This window comes from Poeciliopsis prolifica, unplaced genomic scaffold, assembly GCF_027474105.1.
Source record: "Poeciliopsis prolifica strain line A6 unplaced genomic scaffold, Auburn_PproV2 SCAFFOLD028, whole genome shotgun sequence".
Classification (NCBI taxonomy): domain Eukaryota; kingdom Metazoa; phylum Chordata; class Actinopteri; order Cyprinodontiformes; family Poeciliidae; genus Poeciliopsis; species Poeciliopsis prolifica.
The window spans coordinates 4,580,669-4,597,736 of NW_026562403.1; the positions used below are offsets into that span (position 1 = coordinate 4,580,669).

Genomic DNA, 17,068 nt, shown 5'->3' on the forward strand with positions numbered 1-17,068 from the left:
CAAACATTGGAGTTTGTGACTGTAGCGTGACACAATTTGCAAAAGACAAAGAGATTTGAATACTTTTCCAAGGCAAGATGTTCTTTGTTTTGTGCAAAAGGCATAAGCCACATTTGTGGAAATGCTGCTCCTAATTATTTCTTATGTCAGACAATGGTATTTCAGTAGAGGATAAAATGAGCATTCCACTGTGGCTGACAAGTTTGTTTGGCTCTGCACGGCAGGTCGTAGCAATATGCTGCCACAATGCCTCGCCAGTGCAGTACACCCCAACTCCATCTCCCGTTTACTGACGCTCGGGTCTGTAGAAGACAGACTCGATCTGTGCTGCTAATCCCACATTCGTCAAGCCGGAGCGCAACACTGCTGCGTTTGTTCCACTGGGAATGCCTCTGCCTTCAGGCACCCCCACCAAGTGTCAGGTCGAGACTCGAACAGGGTGGGCATGCGTGGAATGTGGAGCTGGGTGTGAGCAGCGTTAGGAAGCTGGGGAGAGCGGAGTGTGATGGGCAAGTCCCACAAGATCAGAGCCGCTCATCAGAGGGTGGAAGGCCTGATCCCTATGTCATCGACACCCACTGCTGCTAGCGTAGCCCAATCAATGAATGAGTCCCACAGCACAAGCACAGAGACCTCCCAATACTCTAGTGGGAACTCTTGTGATTTATTGCATCTTCTCCACATCTGTGCCCAGCTGTAGGAGGCAAGCAGCAAGACCGTAAACTGATGGCTTAGTTTCATAAATAATCACTTAAGAGATCCTACACACTTTTTCAGATTCTTATTTTGAAAAAGCTCTAAATATATATATATATTTTTACATTCTGGGCATTTCATCACAAAACAAGTGCCTATTCATCTTTTGTTTTCCAGTTATAGCCAGAATAACGTCAGTGTGTTAAAAAGAAGTAATTAAAGCTAAACATTTTAATAGCTTTATATTCATCCAGCCAAATCAACTAGGAACACTGCAGAGCCTATTACAATGCAATGAATAATTTAAATATGTATTAATTTGTCATCATTCAACAGAAAGTAAGAAAAAAGTCTTTAGTCTTTAAAATCTTTGATTCACTAAGTGTTGTTTTCAGTTTTCATTTTATCTTCCCATTTTTGTTCAACATACAATAATAACTGGGATGACCCCATTTAGTTTCTTTTATGCTTTTCCTTTGTTATTAAATAAGGATTAGATTTTTTCTAAAGAATGAATAACCTCACTGCTCTAACTCCACTATGTAATTATTTTCCACCTTATCACATTTCAAATAACTCAGTCACACAATCTGCAGCTTGCAGGTCGTGACTGCAGGGTTTGTCGTTTTTGTATTACTGTATTACAACAATAAAAAAATGTCCATCTAGAAATAAACATGCACTGGAACCAAGATGTGAAATGGCTGCCACCAGATTAATGAAAAATAAAATAAAATAAAATTACAGTTGTAAAATAAGCAGATCTGTTAGAAGTTGAATAAGTTTTTACTTTAAAATGAAAATCACTTCAAACAGATATTGAAATGTGGCAAATGTTTTACAATATAGAGAAGGAAAACTCAAAGTTTATTTAAATCAATAATTACACAGTCAGCATACGGAGCATCCTGGATTTCTTTATAAACATGAGGCCAATGCAACCTGACACAGAGGTTGCATTGGCCTCATGCAGAGAGCTCAGTTTCAGGTTTTATGAAATGCCAACTTGCCCCACTGATTCATCAAGTTTTATACATAAAGTCAGGTTCAGACAAAAATCACCAAAGGAGTTATTTTCTTGCTTTTTTCTTCTTGGCTTTCTCAGCATCGTCATGCGCTTTCCTCTTGGCAGCAAGCTTGTTGGCCTGTTAGAGGAGATTGGTTTGTGTTAATGAAAAAAGGAAAACGCCAGCTTTGTAAGAATTTCAGGGTCGTGAACTGTAGGGGTCATGACGAGGTGTGGCTGTGATATCAACAGCAGTCAGAGAGGACGGTGAGACATTCCTGATAAAAACTCACTTTTAACAGGAAGGTACACAGAGATAAAAAGCAGAACAATGTTTCTTTTTCACAAAGTTAAACAGTCATATCAACTAGAGAATTTAAACTATGGAGAAGAAAAGTACAGTAAAACTCACCTCTCTGACTTTTCTCTTTTTTCCAAACATGATCTTGTCATACAGGTACTTCTCCTTTTTCTTCATCATCATGATGGCAAGACGTTTTTCCTCTGCCTTCTGCTCCTGCTCCAAGTGAGCGTGATTTTCTACCTTCACTTTTCCAGGCGTAACTTTAACTTGAAGAGACTGAACGGCAGAAAGAGGAACATGTCAAAGAATCCAAAATGTTTTCTGAGGAAAAAGACAAGAAGGGCAAACAAATATTTCTTACCTTCTCCTGAGATCTTTGCTCCTCCATCTTCTTGAGGTTCCTTTCTTCGGCCTCCTCTTCATCATCTTCCTCCTCTTCATTTTCATCTTCTTCTTCCTCCTCCTCTTCATCTTCCACCTCTTCTTCTTCCTCATCTTGTTGAGCTACGCCAGGAAAAAAAAACATATGTACCCTTTAACAAGAGGTTGTTGGTTTTCAGTCTGTATTTAACAACATCTCACATTAAAATTAGTTTAACTGGTTTTAGGGATGGTTTGGATGTTTTTAAAGGGATGTTTAGTGAAAAAACAATGATTGTTAAAAATAAAAATTTTCTGCCCCCTGTGATAGAGCCAAAAATGGACCAGAGTGCCACAAAGTCAGTCCAGGGGCCACAAATGGCCTCCGGGCCACACTTTGGACAAAATTCTGAAACAAGCCTGGTCCATACCAGGTTGTTCTCCTCGCTGTAAGGCCATTATCTTCAGCTTCTCTGGGGGAACATAGTCTCCTTCCTTCTCTTCAACAAATGGAGACAGATGAGGAGGCAGAGTCACTCCAAGAAAGTAGTCCTCCACTGGGAGGCGCATTTTAGCATTGACACAGTCATACACCCACTGGGGCTGGATGTAGTACCTGGAACAGCAGCAGAAAAGATTAAAATATAAAAAGTCTCTTTGCTGAGAAGTTTTTAATTCAGTCTTGAAAGTTCAAAACATATAAGAGGATCGTTAGACTTTTTAAAATGACAAAATAAGAGCTTTAAAGGTGCAGACGTAGCTACTATGAAATAAGTAAAGGATTTATTGGTTAAAATCAGATGTTTCTGATGCTTTAAAGGGCAACAGAGGCTTGGAAGGGACATAACAAATGTTTCCTTTACCTGTTCATGTACTGTTTGTCCACATTAGGTCTGTCCACAATCTGATGTGTGATGGTCTCATCTGTGACATCATATGTGCTTCCTATGGAAACAGATTTATCCCAGGACACTTGACCACCAAAACACCTGGAAACATGGAGATTTAAATCCTTTTTCAATTCTGACAAAATGCTCAAACGGCGCTTTTCAAACACGAAATACTTTGAGTTGGTAGCATTTCGACAGAAACAGATGCTCATTGTTGGCTTTAGCAACGCTGTGTCTTTCTCACCTGATGACAAACGCCAGCGACTCTCTGGGCACTTCTCTGTTGATGAAGAATTTGAGCCCTTCTAATATCTTTTTCTGGGTTTCCAATTGTTTCTGTTCCTTCTCCCTGGCTTCCATCTTCTCCATGTCCTCCTGAAGAAAAAACAGTTCTCATCGTTATTATTTACAAACCCTTCAAAGGGCCGTAAAGGACACATGGAGGGAAACAGTTTCCAATTTTCAAGTTTCTTTCTTTGAGACATTTCTACATTTTTGTTTGACTTAAAGTTATGTTTTTCTACCTAAACTTATTATATTTGAATAACTAGTTATATTTTAATAGTACTGTAACAAAAAAGAAGCTCAAAATTTCAAGGGCTGGGCACATAACTGTAAGGCACTGCAAGCTTTTGTTTCTTATTGCCCACCATCGGTTTGTGGGACGTTAGAAGGCACAGCAGAGGCTCTATGAGGGATTACTCCTGGGTTGGTGAACTACATGCAGTATGTAATCGTTCCTAAAAAAGTTTTACCAGTTCATGCAAAGTCCCTGTGGCGGAACAGGACCCATTGATTGATCACTGCAAATCATTTGGGTAAAACAAGCTTCTCAAGTGAGAACTCCTGTTTATAGCAACCCAACATAAAGCTGTAAGTCCCTAGAGAGGCAATGCATCTCTAAGAGGTGTCAATCCTCCACTGAAAATATGTCACCTTCCACCTCAGAGATTAATTACTTCTTAATGGTGTGTACGTGTTTTGATATTTCCACGAAAGACGTTTGTTTTTAACATCTCTCTAGCAGCCAAAAGTATTTTGATATTTTGCATTCTTACCCCTTCATCGGGGAACTCATCAAGTTTAGCATCCTCCTCCTCCTCTGAGGAAACAACACGTGCCAGGCTGGAACTAAGAGCTGAAAGTTTCTGCAAAGAGGATTAGACAAAATCAGTTCATTGTAACTATTGATACATTTACAATTTAACCTAGGAAAACTATCAAAAACATGAGCATCTGTGCAAATGTTTGCAGGTAAAACAGTTAATTAAAAGCTTGAAGTGGCATTTGATGCTTATACTGTCAAAATATGAAACCATGACAGTGAAGAATTTTTTTATTTCCTTTTACTTTATTTGCCCAGTACTAGTCTAAGTACCAGGATACTGTCAAATCTGCAGAATGAATAACAGAACAAAGATAAAATGTAGTCTTACTCATGGAAGAATACAGAAGAAAAGCACTTTGCAACATATCTACATAATGTATTAATAACACTTAAGGTTATTATTTATCATAACAAAATTAATCATTTCTTTCTTTTCTGGATACTTTACCTTGCCTACTTCATTGACAACAAAGCATACAAACAAAGCTAGAAAAACGTTCATCTGAGACAAAACTCCAACAAAAACACTGAAAGTGGTTCACAAAAGGGAGCAGCAGCTCAAAGACATGGGAGATTGGATGAAGATGATGGATTTCTTTTCATCTACGTAAACCAGTCTTTGTTTGAACCACTTTCCCCCCAAATATTGATTAAACAGTTAAAGGCTTCAAAGAAACAAACAATTGAAAGTTGATGAATTGGGGAAGCTAAGGAGTTAATGCTTCGACAACCACAGATCGCTGTAGGAAAGTGTTACTGAGCATAACGTTTCTCAGATTTAAACAAAATGTATAAACAATGAATAATTGATCTGGTGATGACTGAAAACTTTATAGACAGTTTAAAGAAGATGGACTTACCTCAGTGTAGCTCTCTGAGTTCATGGCATAGTCTTCTTCATCGTCTTCTTTAAGCTCTGATTCTGCTTTACTGTCCAGCTGCAAGGAGCGAGGAAGCATTTACTGAGTTCATGCTGGCCATATATTTGTATTATTTGAATTAGAGGTGCTGTAGAGCTCCCTTAAAGCTTTTCGAGTCAGATACCTTTGGAGGGTACACCAAGTTGAGAGACTGGTAGAGTCTGAAGTTGACAAACCCCAGGAGAGTTGTGTACAACTCTGTGAAAGTTGCCATGACTCTGTAGTCAACATCTGTTGGGTGCTGAAAGAACAAAAACCTTTAGCTTCACAATAATTTAGAGTTAAAAACAAAAGTTCAAACTAATTCACAATATCTCGTTTATCTGAAACATCTGTTGTATCTATACACATACAAGCATCTTTCAGGGTACTTTACAGAAGCATTGATAAGAGTTTGTAACTAAAACACATACATGTAACCACTTTGACAAAGTGGACCCTTTAAATATTAATTTTGTATTCAAGATATCGTCCCTTAATTAGCAAACAGAGTACTGAATGCTTTCTTTTCCACATGACAGTATGAAAGGACGTCTACATTTTTTGACTTTGTCACCAAAAAGGCTTTGCAATAGACTGTCAAACTCATCTCTAGAAAAAGCTGTATGGTCAAAGGAAATCTGAAAAGACTGCGTTAAAAGCCGCCGAAGCACAGAAAAACTAAAAGTTAGTTTAGGGAAACCAAAAACATTGATGAAGCTGAAATGAAGTGAAGCTTTTTGTTGTCCAGACAGTACTTTTTACCTGAATTCATGGATGGGCTGACTTAAGCAAGCTACACAAACATGCAACACCAAAGAGGGGAAACTGATGCCATCTACATATAACTGCAGCAGCTGAACAGGATGGGACCATGATGAAGCTAATTGTAGTTTTCTTGCAATGTTTGATGACTCAGCACCTCATGCTGACAAAGGTGTGCCAACCTTCATTTTAATCCCACAGTAATAGCGTAACTGCTTATTAGCATAACCCCTGTTGGCTGCAAGCAGCTAACTGCACTTACATCATGGGAGAATTGATATGGCACCAGCCATGTAATGAGCTGCCCCATGACCTCAGCTTGGTAATATATTCCCTTGATGGAGAGAAAAACCTGTGAGGAATAAAAACAATGTATTTAGATAATGTTTAATAAATGTTTATAAAACCATAACGCCCTGACCTCCATTTGGTCTGCAGGAAAAACTGTCACCTTTCTGAGCGCACGAGATGCAATCACGTAGTTCATCCACTCCACAGTGAGGCGCCTGCACAGCTGGATTGTCTGCACATGGCATTTTCCCGTTCGGGCAAATGTGGAGAACAAAAAACACATGCAGAGGGCGTCGTCGATGTCACGTAGGGCGTCGATAAAGGTGGGGTACCTGCCAAAACACAGCAAAGCCAATAATAAGCTAAATGCACTTGCTGTAAACCAGAGGTGCCCAAAGTCGGTCTTCGAGGGCCATCATCCTGCATGTTTTAGATCTCTCCTTGGTGGCAGTAACAACCTTCTCAGCATGTCAATGTTCTTCTTAGGCCTTCTGATGAGCCATCATTTGATCCAGGTGTGTTAAACCAGGGAGAGAACTCAAACATGTAGGATGCCGGCCCTCGAGGATCGACTTTGGACACCACTTTCTAGACAGTGAATCTCAGACATACTTGTTAAAAATACTAGAGTCGGGGGATGTAAAAAAATATATTAATCAAAAATCACTTCATGTTTTAATTGGATACAATCCAACATAAATGAAATTCCAATTTTTTGAAAGGGAGTAAAAGTTCAAAAACCTGGTAGTGCAAGCGTACACATCCTTAAACCAACACATTTGAAACATCTTGTGCTTGCATTTCAGCATGCAGTGTTCTCTGGTAGGTGACAATCACCTTGAACAGTAAATATCTCTCAGCTGTGCCTTTCAAAACGTTTCCAAATCTCTCAGCTTGTTGGAACAAGTCTTGTCAACAGAACTTCTTCAGTGAGTCCACAGATTTCTCCCAGGTTCTGGTTATAACAACCCAAACTTTAAGAAGCTCTTCTTTTGCAGATCTGGATTCTTTGACTAACAGTAATGCCAGAAAATTAAAGAGTCTGTGTCTTTAGCTTTACAGCAGGCAAATTTTGATCAAAACCGAATGGTATCTGGAACTATCACGAGCCAAATATCACTAAATGATTTCTATAACCTAAAACATAAAATTACAAACTCCTGTAAAATTGTTCCTCATGATTAAAGAGCACCTTTAATCATGAAGGTACAACTCTGCCATCTGCTGACGAGAGTTAGTCATTCAGGGCCCACGTCTGCTAAAATATATAAAATTTATTAACTGTAATAATATAAGCCAAATTTCATATGGAAGAAATTTGCATATGGAGGTGCATGTGCAGATTGTTTTCAAGAAAAATAGCACAGTGAAAACATATTATGCAGGTTTGGAAAATAATGTTTTCATAACTATAAATAATTTATATTTGTCTACTTAATAAATTAAGAACAGCTAACAGGTGTTGCAAAAGATAAAACATAGATTGGCCCAGACAAAAATCTCAAACCAGGAATAGTTTAATGATGAGTCAATCAAGACTTTTTAAAGCAGTACAAAAGAATGAAGCCAAAGTTGGGGACCAGAGACAAAGTCTTGCAAGATTGGCTGGAACTGATCTACTTGGAAGAGTTATTTATTTACATAAATAAGGCAGAGTATGTATAAACTAGAGAATGGGGAGCAGAAATATGGCGAAATGTCCTCTAAACTGATGAGACAACATTTTATACCTTCAGCTAAATGCAGTTTGTTTGTTTACAAATGGAAAGACAGCAGTTCAAAACTGAGCCCCTGCAAGCAAAAATGAAGCATGTTGGATGGCTCATAGCTCTCCACTCTAAACAAAAAAACTGCTTTCTGTTTGCTAAAACTTTTCTAAGCCATCTTCTTTTTTTGTCCTTTTTCTTAAAACTGACACCCAGATCTAACCTGCTTTATCCCACCATGACGAGTATGGAGAATAAATTTCCTACCTTTCTTTCACAATGTGGTCCAATTTGTAGGTCGGCTTGTTGTCTTTCAGTCTTTCAACATCAGACCACTCTGTTTTTCCATAAGCCTTCCTTAGTTTACGCACAAAGATCTGTTGGAGAAAAAAAACACTGAGAGTAAGTGTTGTGAGGGTGTTTTCAACTCAATAGTTACTGAAAACTACTGTTAAATAATCACACACTGCCTAAAGTCAGACTCTCAAAGACAAGTAGAACACAAAAATGTTTTGAAACGTGAAGTACTTTTTTCTTGATAAATACAGTTGTTACAAAAATAAAATTAATGACACCTAATCAAACTCTATTAAATACTTCATGTTTTTAGCTTGAGGCTTGTTGAAAACTTTAACTTCATTTAAATACCTTGTACTCTCTGAACTTGGACACAATCGGCTCATGCAGTAGAAACCGGATGTCTTTCAGCAGGTAGAAGGTCCTTGGAGCAGTGGAGCCTTTGTTCACCTTCTTCTTGTGTTTTGGCTCATGAGGATAAATTCCTTTAAGAATGCACAGCCGCCTGAAATTCAGTGGGGAGGAATTTTAAAAATATATATTTAGAGAGGTTTATTAGCTCTACATACACATTTGAAATGTAATGAAGGAACAAAAATGGTTTACATTTCACAGTCATTAACCTTTATAGTTAAGAGGGCTTGATAAAGCAAAATGAGAGATAATTAAATAAAAAAGTGAACTTTACCACCAGTGGATGATTGTTGAATTTATCAATGTCAACTAACTTCTATTTATTTGTTGATTTCAGTCAGTTTATTGCGTGAAAAAGAATGCCTAATGCCATTTTTATTGTTTTTCAATCAAAATAAGTGTCTGATTAGCACTAAAGTATGTATCTCAATGCGATTCATATAATAAGTTGTGAAGCCCATTAAAGACAGTTGCAGCTCTGACATTTTTCTCTTTATTTAACTAATACAATTAAGTGGTGTGTACAGTTAAAAACAGAAGGGATCGTGTCACTGCTCTGTATCCGTGTTAAAGAGCATGTTGAAGATCACATACCTGAAGTCAGGGAGGCTCAGCATGAGCTTCTTTCGTGCTCTGTTCCTGGTGATGTAGTTGGTGGCAGAGCCCCGCTCATACTACAAAACAATATCAAGTAATATTTTACACATTTATTACGTGTGCTCCTGATCAGACTCAAGAGAAACTTTACGCTCGTATACAATTCAGACTAGTCGTCGGTTTGTGATTCTGAAAACAAACTTTAGCTAGCCCTGCTAGCTAGCTACCCCGATAGTTGTTTATTTTTGCGTTATTGAGTCTGGCAGAAACGCTTACCTTTTTCTTCTGAAGACCCCCCATTTACAGACGAGCTATCACTCCACAGCACTGGAAGAAAATCTTATTTATGGATACAAATAACAAGCTAACTGATGGAAGCTGTGCGGCCGCCGCTGCTGCTGCGACACGTGTTGTCAAACATGCGCAAGGAGTGAGAAGTAGTTGCACCGAAACGTAAGCAGCAGGACCCAGGGGTTGACTGTTGACCGCCTGAATGCAATATTACGTACGTAAATAACTGTAGCGTAAAAAAAAAAGCATATATATATATATATATATTATATATATATATATATATATATATATATATATATATGTGTGTGTGTGTGTGTGTGTGTGTGTGTGTGTGTGTGTGTGTGTGTGTCACTTTTCCCTCTCTTAATAAACTACCTCCTGTATACTGATCACATTTCTTAGGTCAAAATTATATCAATGATGGTTAATTTGTTGAGTTAACCTTGCACTGCTAAGAGTTGGTTTATGAAGGCAAAATTAATTGAATTTAATAAATTAAAAAGAATGAATAAAAAAAAATGTGACCTTTTATTTTTTGTTTGATCTTATTTGTAATAGCACAAGAGCTTATACAGGGATCATACATAAGTAAGCAGATAAACATTACAATCTAACGCCAAAAACCCATCCCCGCCCCTTTTCCCACTCCCCCATTCTCCCACTCACTGATGCCTCACATGCTTGAGGAAAATGCGAGCAGAGCAGGATCAGATAGGGCAAAAAACAAATAATGTAAAGGGGTGGAGGAACATCATCCAAAAACCAGCCAGGAGCTCATCTCTTAAAATGAGTGAAGGATTATATACAGCTGTCATGGGGGTCCGGGACTTTCTAAAGGACTATTTTAATGGTTTCTGGGACTATGAGACTCCTAAGATGATGGTGATTAAAAACAGACCTCTTGGAGTGATCTACCGAGCTGTTCAGTTTCTAGTGATAACCTATTTCATCTGGTAAGTTGCCTGCATGTTTATTTATTTTCCTTATAAGTAGTAGCATTTCAAGCAAAGTATTTTCTGGTTTATCTCAATCAGTATTTTTGAAAGGATTAAAGACAAAATAAAGTGCAATAAAATATCAGAAGCTTTAAAAGTGTTCCAGCTAATTGCCTATTTTTGAAGCAGACAATATGTTTTAATTCAATTAAATATATGAAGCAAATGACCAGTGTGAATAAAACCTTTCAGAAAAGTAAAGAGGTTTTTAATTACAAAAATCCATAAAGTCTCTTTGTTATCTTAGTTTTAAGAGCGTCATCTTGATTTCTTGGCTTTAGTTTGGGGGGCCTAAACAGATCTTGAGTAACCTGACACCTTTAATAAAATCTGACATCACAGGAGATGTTTCATTGTCTCCATCTGTTCTGTCATCCATGAAGGTATGTTTTTATAAGTCAGAAAGCATACCAGCAGAGCGAGACCCACCCAGAGAGCTCTGTTTACACTCTTATTAAGGGAAAAGCAGTGCATGGTGATGATGTCCTGGACAACGTGGAGTACGCTCATCCCCCAGAGGTGCATCATGCCCTTTGATTCTGTCAAACAGAATGACTACTTTATCGATCAGATTACTGTATTAGATATTTTTAACTTTTCTTCATAGGGAGTTGACGTAATCAGCACAATACTGAGAAGAGAATTCACTTACGATCAAAGGCAAGGTACCTGCCCTGAGGTGAGAGGTCAATTATCAAAAAAAAAGCCTGTATAAAATGGTCACAGTTGCACTTTTATCCTGTTTTTATTTTTTTCTTTCTCTGCAGCACTTCAGTGTTGACAATGCAAACTGTACGACAGACTCTGACTGTCTTCCAGGCTTACCAAACTTTGATAGTCATGGTAATGTTGTGACGTCTCACTATATCTGTCACCATCTTGGTTGCTTCATATTTGTCCCATCATCCGTTGTAATTTAAACACAGGCATTAGGACGGGAAGATGTGTTCAGTACCACAACCACCCTTTCAAAACTTGTGAAATCAAGGCCTGGTGTCCTATTGAAGAGTACGCTGTAGTACGGTAAGGCATTGGACCTGCAATCTGTATGGCTCAGTTACACAGTTCAATATGTTTTAGGGATTTTTTTGTTGTTGTTGTAGAGCAAGACAATAAATATATAGCATTCACATGAAAGAAAAAGAAAAATGTCAGTGTTTTTTTTATAAATAAAAATGCAAAAGTGTTGATTACCATACAGCTTGATTTACTCAAAATTATATCCAGTGCAACGTTTATTTTATTTCAGAAACAACCTCATTAGTAAGTAGACACTGCTTGTTTGTGATTTAATCTGAGTTTAAATTAAAAAATGAGGGCAAGGAGGTTTGCTGGAGAACATTAGACCAAGGAACACAGCAGACAGGTCAGGGGTAAAAATGTTGAAACGTTTAAAGCAGGGTCACTTAACAAAACACTATGGCTGACCTTTAAACATCTCACAAAGCGATGTCAACAAAAACTGAAGAAATCCATTGAAATTGATTGACTGGGAATGGAGAGAAGACAGCAAATATAGAAAAGAAGCTGGTCCGGTCAGATGAGACCAGGATTCATCCTTCTGGTCCACATGCCAGAAATCGCTCTCACTTGACAGCGATTTTGTCAATTATTGTCACAAGTGAACCTCCACTTTATGTGAATATTCTCTAACAAAATGAGAAAAACGTCAGAGTGCAACTACTTTTGAAAGACTATGTAGCAAATTTAATGTGATAGTCAGGTTTATACAGGTGATCAAACAAGATGGAAAATGCTTCACTAAAAGCCCATAGCTTTTTATAGAGTAAAATAAGGTAAACACTGCAAAGAAGACAAAAAAATTAACCCCAAAATCAAATACCCTAACAGAGCATTTTTCTGTGTTATTCAACAGGGAACCACCTTTAGTTCAGGCCATCAATTTCACAGTGTACATCAGGAACTCCATTCATTTCCCCAAATTTAAAGTATTGAGGTAAAGAGCCTTCAAACTGATAAAAAAAATAATTCTTAAAGCTTCTGGACATTTGTGCCACAGTAATTTACTGTAAACATGTTCTTTGCTTGCAGGGTAAATGTAGAAAGTCCTCCAGGGATGAAAACTAAAAAATACCTCAAGAGGTGTCATTATCATGAGGAGAATGCGCCTTACTGCCCAAACTTTCGCTTGGGTTACATCGCCAATCAGGCAAGAGAGAATTTCACTGAACTCTGCAGGACTGTGAGTACGAGATTACACTTCAGAATTAGTCAATGGTTGAACTTATAAAGGTTCACTGTCGTTTATTAAATGCTTACAGCTTTAGATTAATTCATAAAAATGGTAAGAAAAAAAAAAACAAGGCTTTTTCCCAAAGTATTTAATAAAATTCTCCAAACGTAATTAGTCACTTTTATCCATAACTTTATTTCTGGACTGATTTGCATTGGTTTCTTTGTACGTGTCGATTACCTGTTGTGCAGCTAACATCTGGTGTAAATTGAAAGTCAGAAGAAATCTTGGAAATATACTTATTGACTAAAACATTGACATGTTCCATACTGATTTTAGCCACTTTATATATTGTTTTCTTATAGTAGGCTTTTACATAGTTGCATTTTATCTTTTCAGTTTCTTTCTTTTTCTTAATTGTTAAATCTTCCATTTTTGTCCATGTTTCTTTTGTAAACTCACTAAAAGATGAGAACAGCAAACAAAGTGAAGTAAGGCGTCTATCTTGTGATGTAACAGAATCATTCTCTTTGCTGTCAGGGGGGAGTAATTGGCGTTTTCATCAACTGGGATTGTAATCTTGATCTGGATCCTTCACACTGTAAACCTACTTACACATTTCGACGACTTGACCTTCGAAAGGATCTGGCCGACTCTGGTTACTACTACAGGTCTGCACAAATTTTTTATTCACTGACCTGGTTCATTGTTATAATCTTAACTTTGCCAAATAAGTTTAATTATTTTTAAGGACATGTTTTACCCAGGTTTGCCAAATATTATGATAAGAATGGTGTGGAGTCTCGGACCCTCATCAAGGCTTACGGCATCCGTCTGGACATCATAGTCCACGGACAGGTACAACAAACATTTCTTTAAATATTACCAGTTTCCCCCTTCCTGCTGTGATCATAACCATTTTATTACTGCTTACAAAACTTCTGCACAGGCTGGAAAATTTAGTGTCATTCCAACCATCATCAGCACAGTGACAGCTTTGACCTCTGTTGGGATTGTAAGTGCAGTCAGAAACCAAGATTTCATTTACATTACAGATTTAAATATACATATATTTTTTTTACTAAAACTGGATTGATACAGTTTCTAAAATTTATTCTAATATTAATTGTAAATATATTACTTTATTTTACATTTAATGAATGTATCAAAGACTTGATTCCTTTAAGTGAATTTTGTTTGAATATTTGTGCATATTTCTTGTCTTGGAAATGAACACAAATATGAAAATTACAACTGCTTCCACAATGTTATTTATGTTTTCATTTTCTTTCATTTCTCTACAGTGCAGTATTATCTGTGACTGGATCATGCTTACATTCATTGACAAAAATGAAGTCTACAGTGAGAGAAAATTTGATGAAGTGAGTAAAAAGGTAAGTATTTGTATGTACTAGATAGTCTTAATATTTTACAAAATGAGCTAAAAAAAAGCTGCAATGAATTCTTAATATTTTATTAAATTAATTTCAAATAAATTAGTTCTTGGATACTTATTTTTATAAGATATTTAATTTTCTGTGTTTACCCTCATAAATTTTTCTTTGTTCTCCAAAAACTCAGCTCAACCTCAGAAACGTTTATGACAACCTGCAATATGGCTCTTTTGAAATTAATATTGCAAATTAATATTTTCCAAATACGTCTGAGTGATGTTATTGGCATATGGTGGTTCTTTGCAGGTGACCAAGGAACCCACAGACACCATTCGAACTGAGTTCAGCATCATCAGCAGCTACGGCTCAAACCATTCAGACCTGTCGGACGGCGTTCCTCTCTGATGGATCAAATTTGCTGAAACTCTCTTTCTCCAACCTTATCATGGCAACAACAGCATCCTAGTTTGGTGGCTAAAGTGTCTACAGAAGCTCACAGATAGAATAGCAAAGCATTAATGCAAAAATATCCATACTCACTAAACCTTTGGTCCTTTTGTGACATTACAACAACAAACTCTTATATATTTTAGTAGGATTTCATAGATAGACCAGCATAGAGTCTTCGATAAGTGTGAAGTGGAAGAATAATAATACATGATTTCTGTCTTATACGTAGGCAAATTTAGAAAGCGTGGCATGCATTTGCATTTTCACTTTTTGAGTTCATACTTGGCAACTCTACCAGGTTTGCACATGTAGAGACTAACATGTGCAAACTTGCGTTTTGTTTATGGTTGTTGTCCAGCTAGAAGGGGGAACTCTGCCACAGTAGGACATTAAAGCCTGGTTTACAACCGCACCGAATCTCTCTACATCCATTGTCCCTTCAACTTAGACCAGCTCCTCCGTCCCTGCTGAAGAAAATCATCTCCAAAAAATGATGCTGTCATTGCTAATGTTTCAGCAATCAGGATGGTATGTTTAAAAGCTTGTTTCAACACCAAACAGCACTTTGCATGTCATACAAAACGTTCAGTACTGGTCTTATCTGGCCAGAGGACATGTTTTCATCTGTTTGCTGTATCTTCTACCTGGCTGGTGGTAAACTTTGGATGTTCAATCAGTCATGTTTTAAATTGATTGAACAGTGTTCCATGAAAAGCTCACAGGTTGGAATAAAGTTTTCTAGCTGCTTTAAACTGTTCTGTAACTTCATTTCTAACCTGTCCTCTGTGTGCCTTGGTTTTCATGACACTGGTTGTTCTCTAATAAACCTCTGAGGCCTTCCCAGAACAGCTGGATTAACACTGAGATTAAATTGCACATATTAATACCTATTGACAAGATCTCCTCTCGGATGAGTAGATTTTATTTACAGATCTTAGTTTAAAGCATAACATACATCCCTGCCAAATTTTCTTTTTTAAGAAAAAGATCGAACACTTTGTATTATTTTCCTTCCACTTCACGATTAGCTGCAAAAGCCAATGTTGGTTCTTCATCTTACATCTAAGATGTAAGATGACGAGTGCACAGATCAACTCAAGCCTTACTGAACTGTCATCTGTTCACCACCTGAATAAAACCTGCCTTCCTTTGCCTTCAGCAAACAAGTATATTCATCTGTAGAGATTTTTCTCAGAAAAACGATACTTTCAAAGTAGAGAAATAGACTAGAAACAATTTGCAAACAACAATCATTCAGTCCAATAATTAAGAAATATTTTCAAAACTCATTGTTCAGACAAGCATATATGATAAACACTTCTGTTCTTTAAAATCTGATTTATCACTTGATGTTGACTTTATGTATTTCACTTTATGTCGTCTTTTACGCCGAGTAACAAATGGAGCAGAGATGAAAACTGTGCTGGACAACAAAATACAACAGAAAAGTGCAAGGAGCCACGTGAAGACAGCTGAAACCAATGATCTAATTAAGTTTACATTTCCCACAAAATGATTTCTCTAACTAGATTGTTGGAAACTGAATCCATCTGCACTCAGAAGAGCAGAACAAATGTCAGTGGTGAAACAAGACTCGAGAAGCAGGGCTTCAAGATCAATATCCGCCATGAACCATGTAATAATGGTAACCACATGTTGGTTTGAACTATGTAATTATAATGTAAAAAGTAAGACAGTTAAAGTTAATTTAATCTCAAACTGAGTATAAGTTTGACATAAGTTGGAGCAAAGAATCAAAATCCAATGATATAACTCAGATGAGCTTCCTTATGTCTCATTTTACAAGTGCAGGTGTCAAGAAGATCCTCTGAGGAAACAATCTAATTTTGACTCAGCTTATTGTCTTAAATGTGATTACGTGAATGGGAGACAGTCTTCAGCAAAGTGACTCAGCTGTTAAATCTAAGTGTGTGGGTTAAAACCATCATGATCCTCACTGACAGCATATCAATAACCACATGTAAAACCGTGACTGTGACTTAGATTCTCATATTTTATTGTAGAATTAGGCAATATTCTCTACAGGTTTTCAATTTCAAATCTCTTGTTTTTGTTCATTTAGCATCAAAAGGTGTGCGTACCTTTTCAGGGAGCAGATTCGTGTCAGAATTGTTCCCACTGCATATTCCAGGGTGAAAATAACTTACCAAGGTAGTAATGAATAAACCGGGTAATATTTTTCAGGGCATCTTCAGGGTAGAGCTTTATAGAATAAGAATCCGATGCGCTCCCGTTTTGGTAAATATGCCCTCTTCAATGGGATTTTTAATAACTTTCTCCACATATTTTCAAGAATTCATCATGAGCAATTCCACTGAAAAATAAGCAAAATCAGAAAAAAAGTATATATACACATTCACTATATTTTGGTTTTGATATGTTACTAT

At 37.2% G+C, this 17,068-nt stretch overlaps 2 protein-coding genes across 2 annotated transcripts; one reads left to right on the top strand and one right to left on the bottom strand.

Moving 5' to 3' along the window:
- Positions 1–1,463: 1,463 nt before the first annotated feature.
- On the bottom strand, positions 1,464–9,756 carry pes (pescadillo). Its single transcript, XM_055049157.1, has 15 exons — positions 9,610–9,756; positions 9,331–9,410; positions 8,674–8,827; positions 8,293–8,402; positions 6,480–6,651; positions 6,291–6,380; positions 5,409–5,525; positions 5,225–5,302; positions 4,315–4,404; positions 3,501–3,631; positions 3,230–3,355; positions 2,798–2,982; positions 2,368–2,510; positions 2,115–2,282; positions 1,464–1,841 (listed from the first exon to the last, which is right to left on the bottom strand). Exons 1-15 carry the CDS (start codon positions 9,631–9,633, stop codon positions 1,767–1,769), a joined length of 1,743 nt encoding a protein of 580 aa, XP_054905132.1. The 5' UTR covers positions 9,634–9,756; the 3' UTR covers positions 1,464–1,766.
- Positions 9,757–10,350: 594 nt separating this feature from the next.
- Positions 10,351–15,798, top strand: p2rx2 (purinergic receptor P2X, ligand-gated ion channel, 2). Its single transcript, XM_055049125.1, has 12 exons — positions 10,351–10,580; positions 11,006–11,141; positions 11,230–11,301; positions 11,390–11,465; positions 11,549–11,645; positions 12,499–12,579; positions 12,675–12,825; positions 13,357–13,487; positions 13,584–13,674; positions 13,766–13,831; positions 14,121–14,210; positions 14,517–15,798. The coding sequence occupies exons 1-12, from the start codon at positions 10,414–10,416 to the stop codon at positions 14,613–14,615; spliced, it is 1,257 nt and encodes a 418-aa protein (XP_054905100.1). The 5' UTR covers positions 10,351–10,413; the 3' UTR covers positions 14,616–15,798.
- Positions 15,799–17,068: the final 1,270 nt, after the last annotated feature.

Bases quoted from the DNA above. Each gene is read 5' to 3' on its own strand.
- pes (XM_055049157.1), bottom strand. From the start codon at position 9,633: ATGGGGGGTCTTCAGAAGAAAAAG. The intron at 3,356-3,500 runs GTGAGAAAGACA...CCATGTTTCCAG, and splicing joins TCGCTGGCGTTTGTCATCAG to GTGTTTTGGTGGTCAAGTGT. The intron at 2,983-3,229 runs GTAAAGGAAACA...CTGCTGTTCCAG, and splicing joins GACAAACAGTACATGAACAG to GTACTACATCCAGCCCCAGT.
- p2rx2 (XM_055049125.1), top strand. From the start codon at position 10,414: ATGAGTGAAGGATTATATACAGCTGTCATGGGGGTCCGGGACTTTCTA. The intron at 11,466-11,548 runs GTAATGTTGTGA...ATTTAAACACAG, and splicing joins ACCAAACTTTGATAGTCATG to GCATTAGGACGGGAAGATGT. The intron at 11,646-12,498 runs GTAAGGCATTGG...GTTATTCAACAG, and splicing joins GAAGAGTACGCTGTAGTACG to GGAACCACCTTTAGTTCAGG.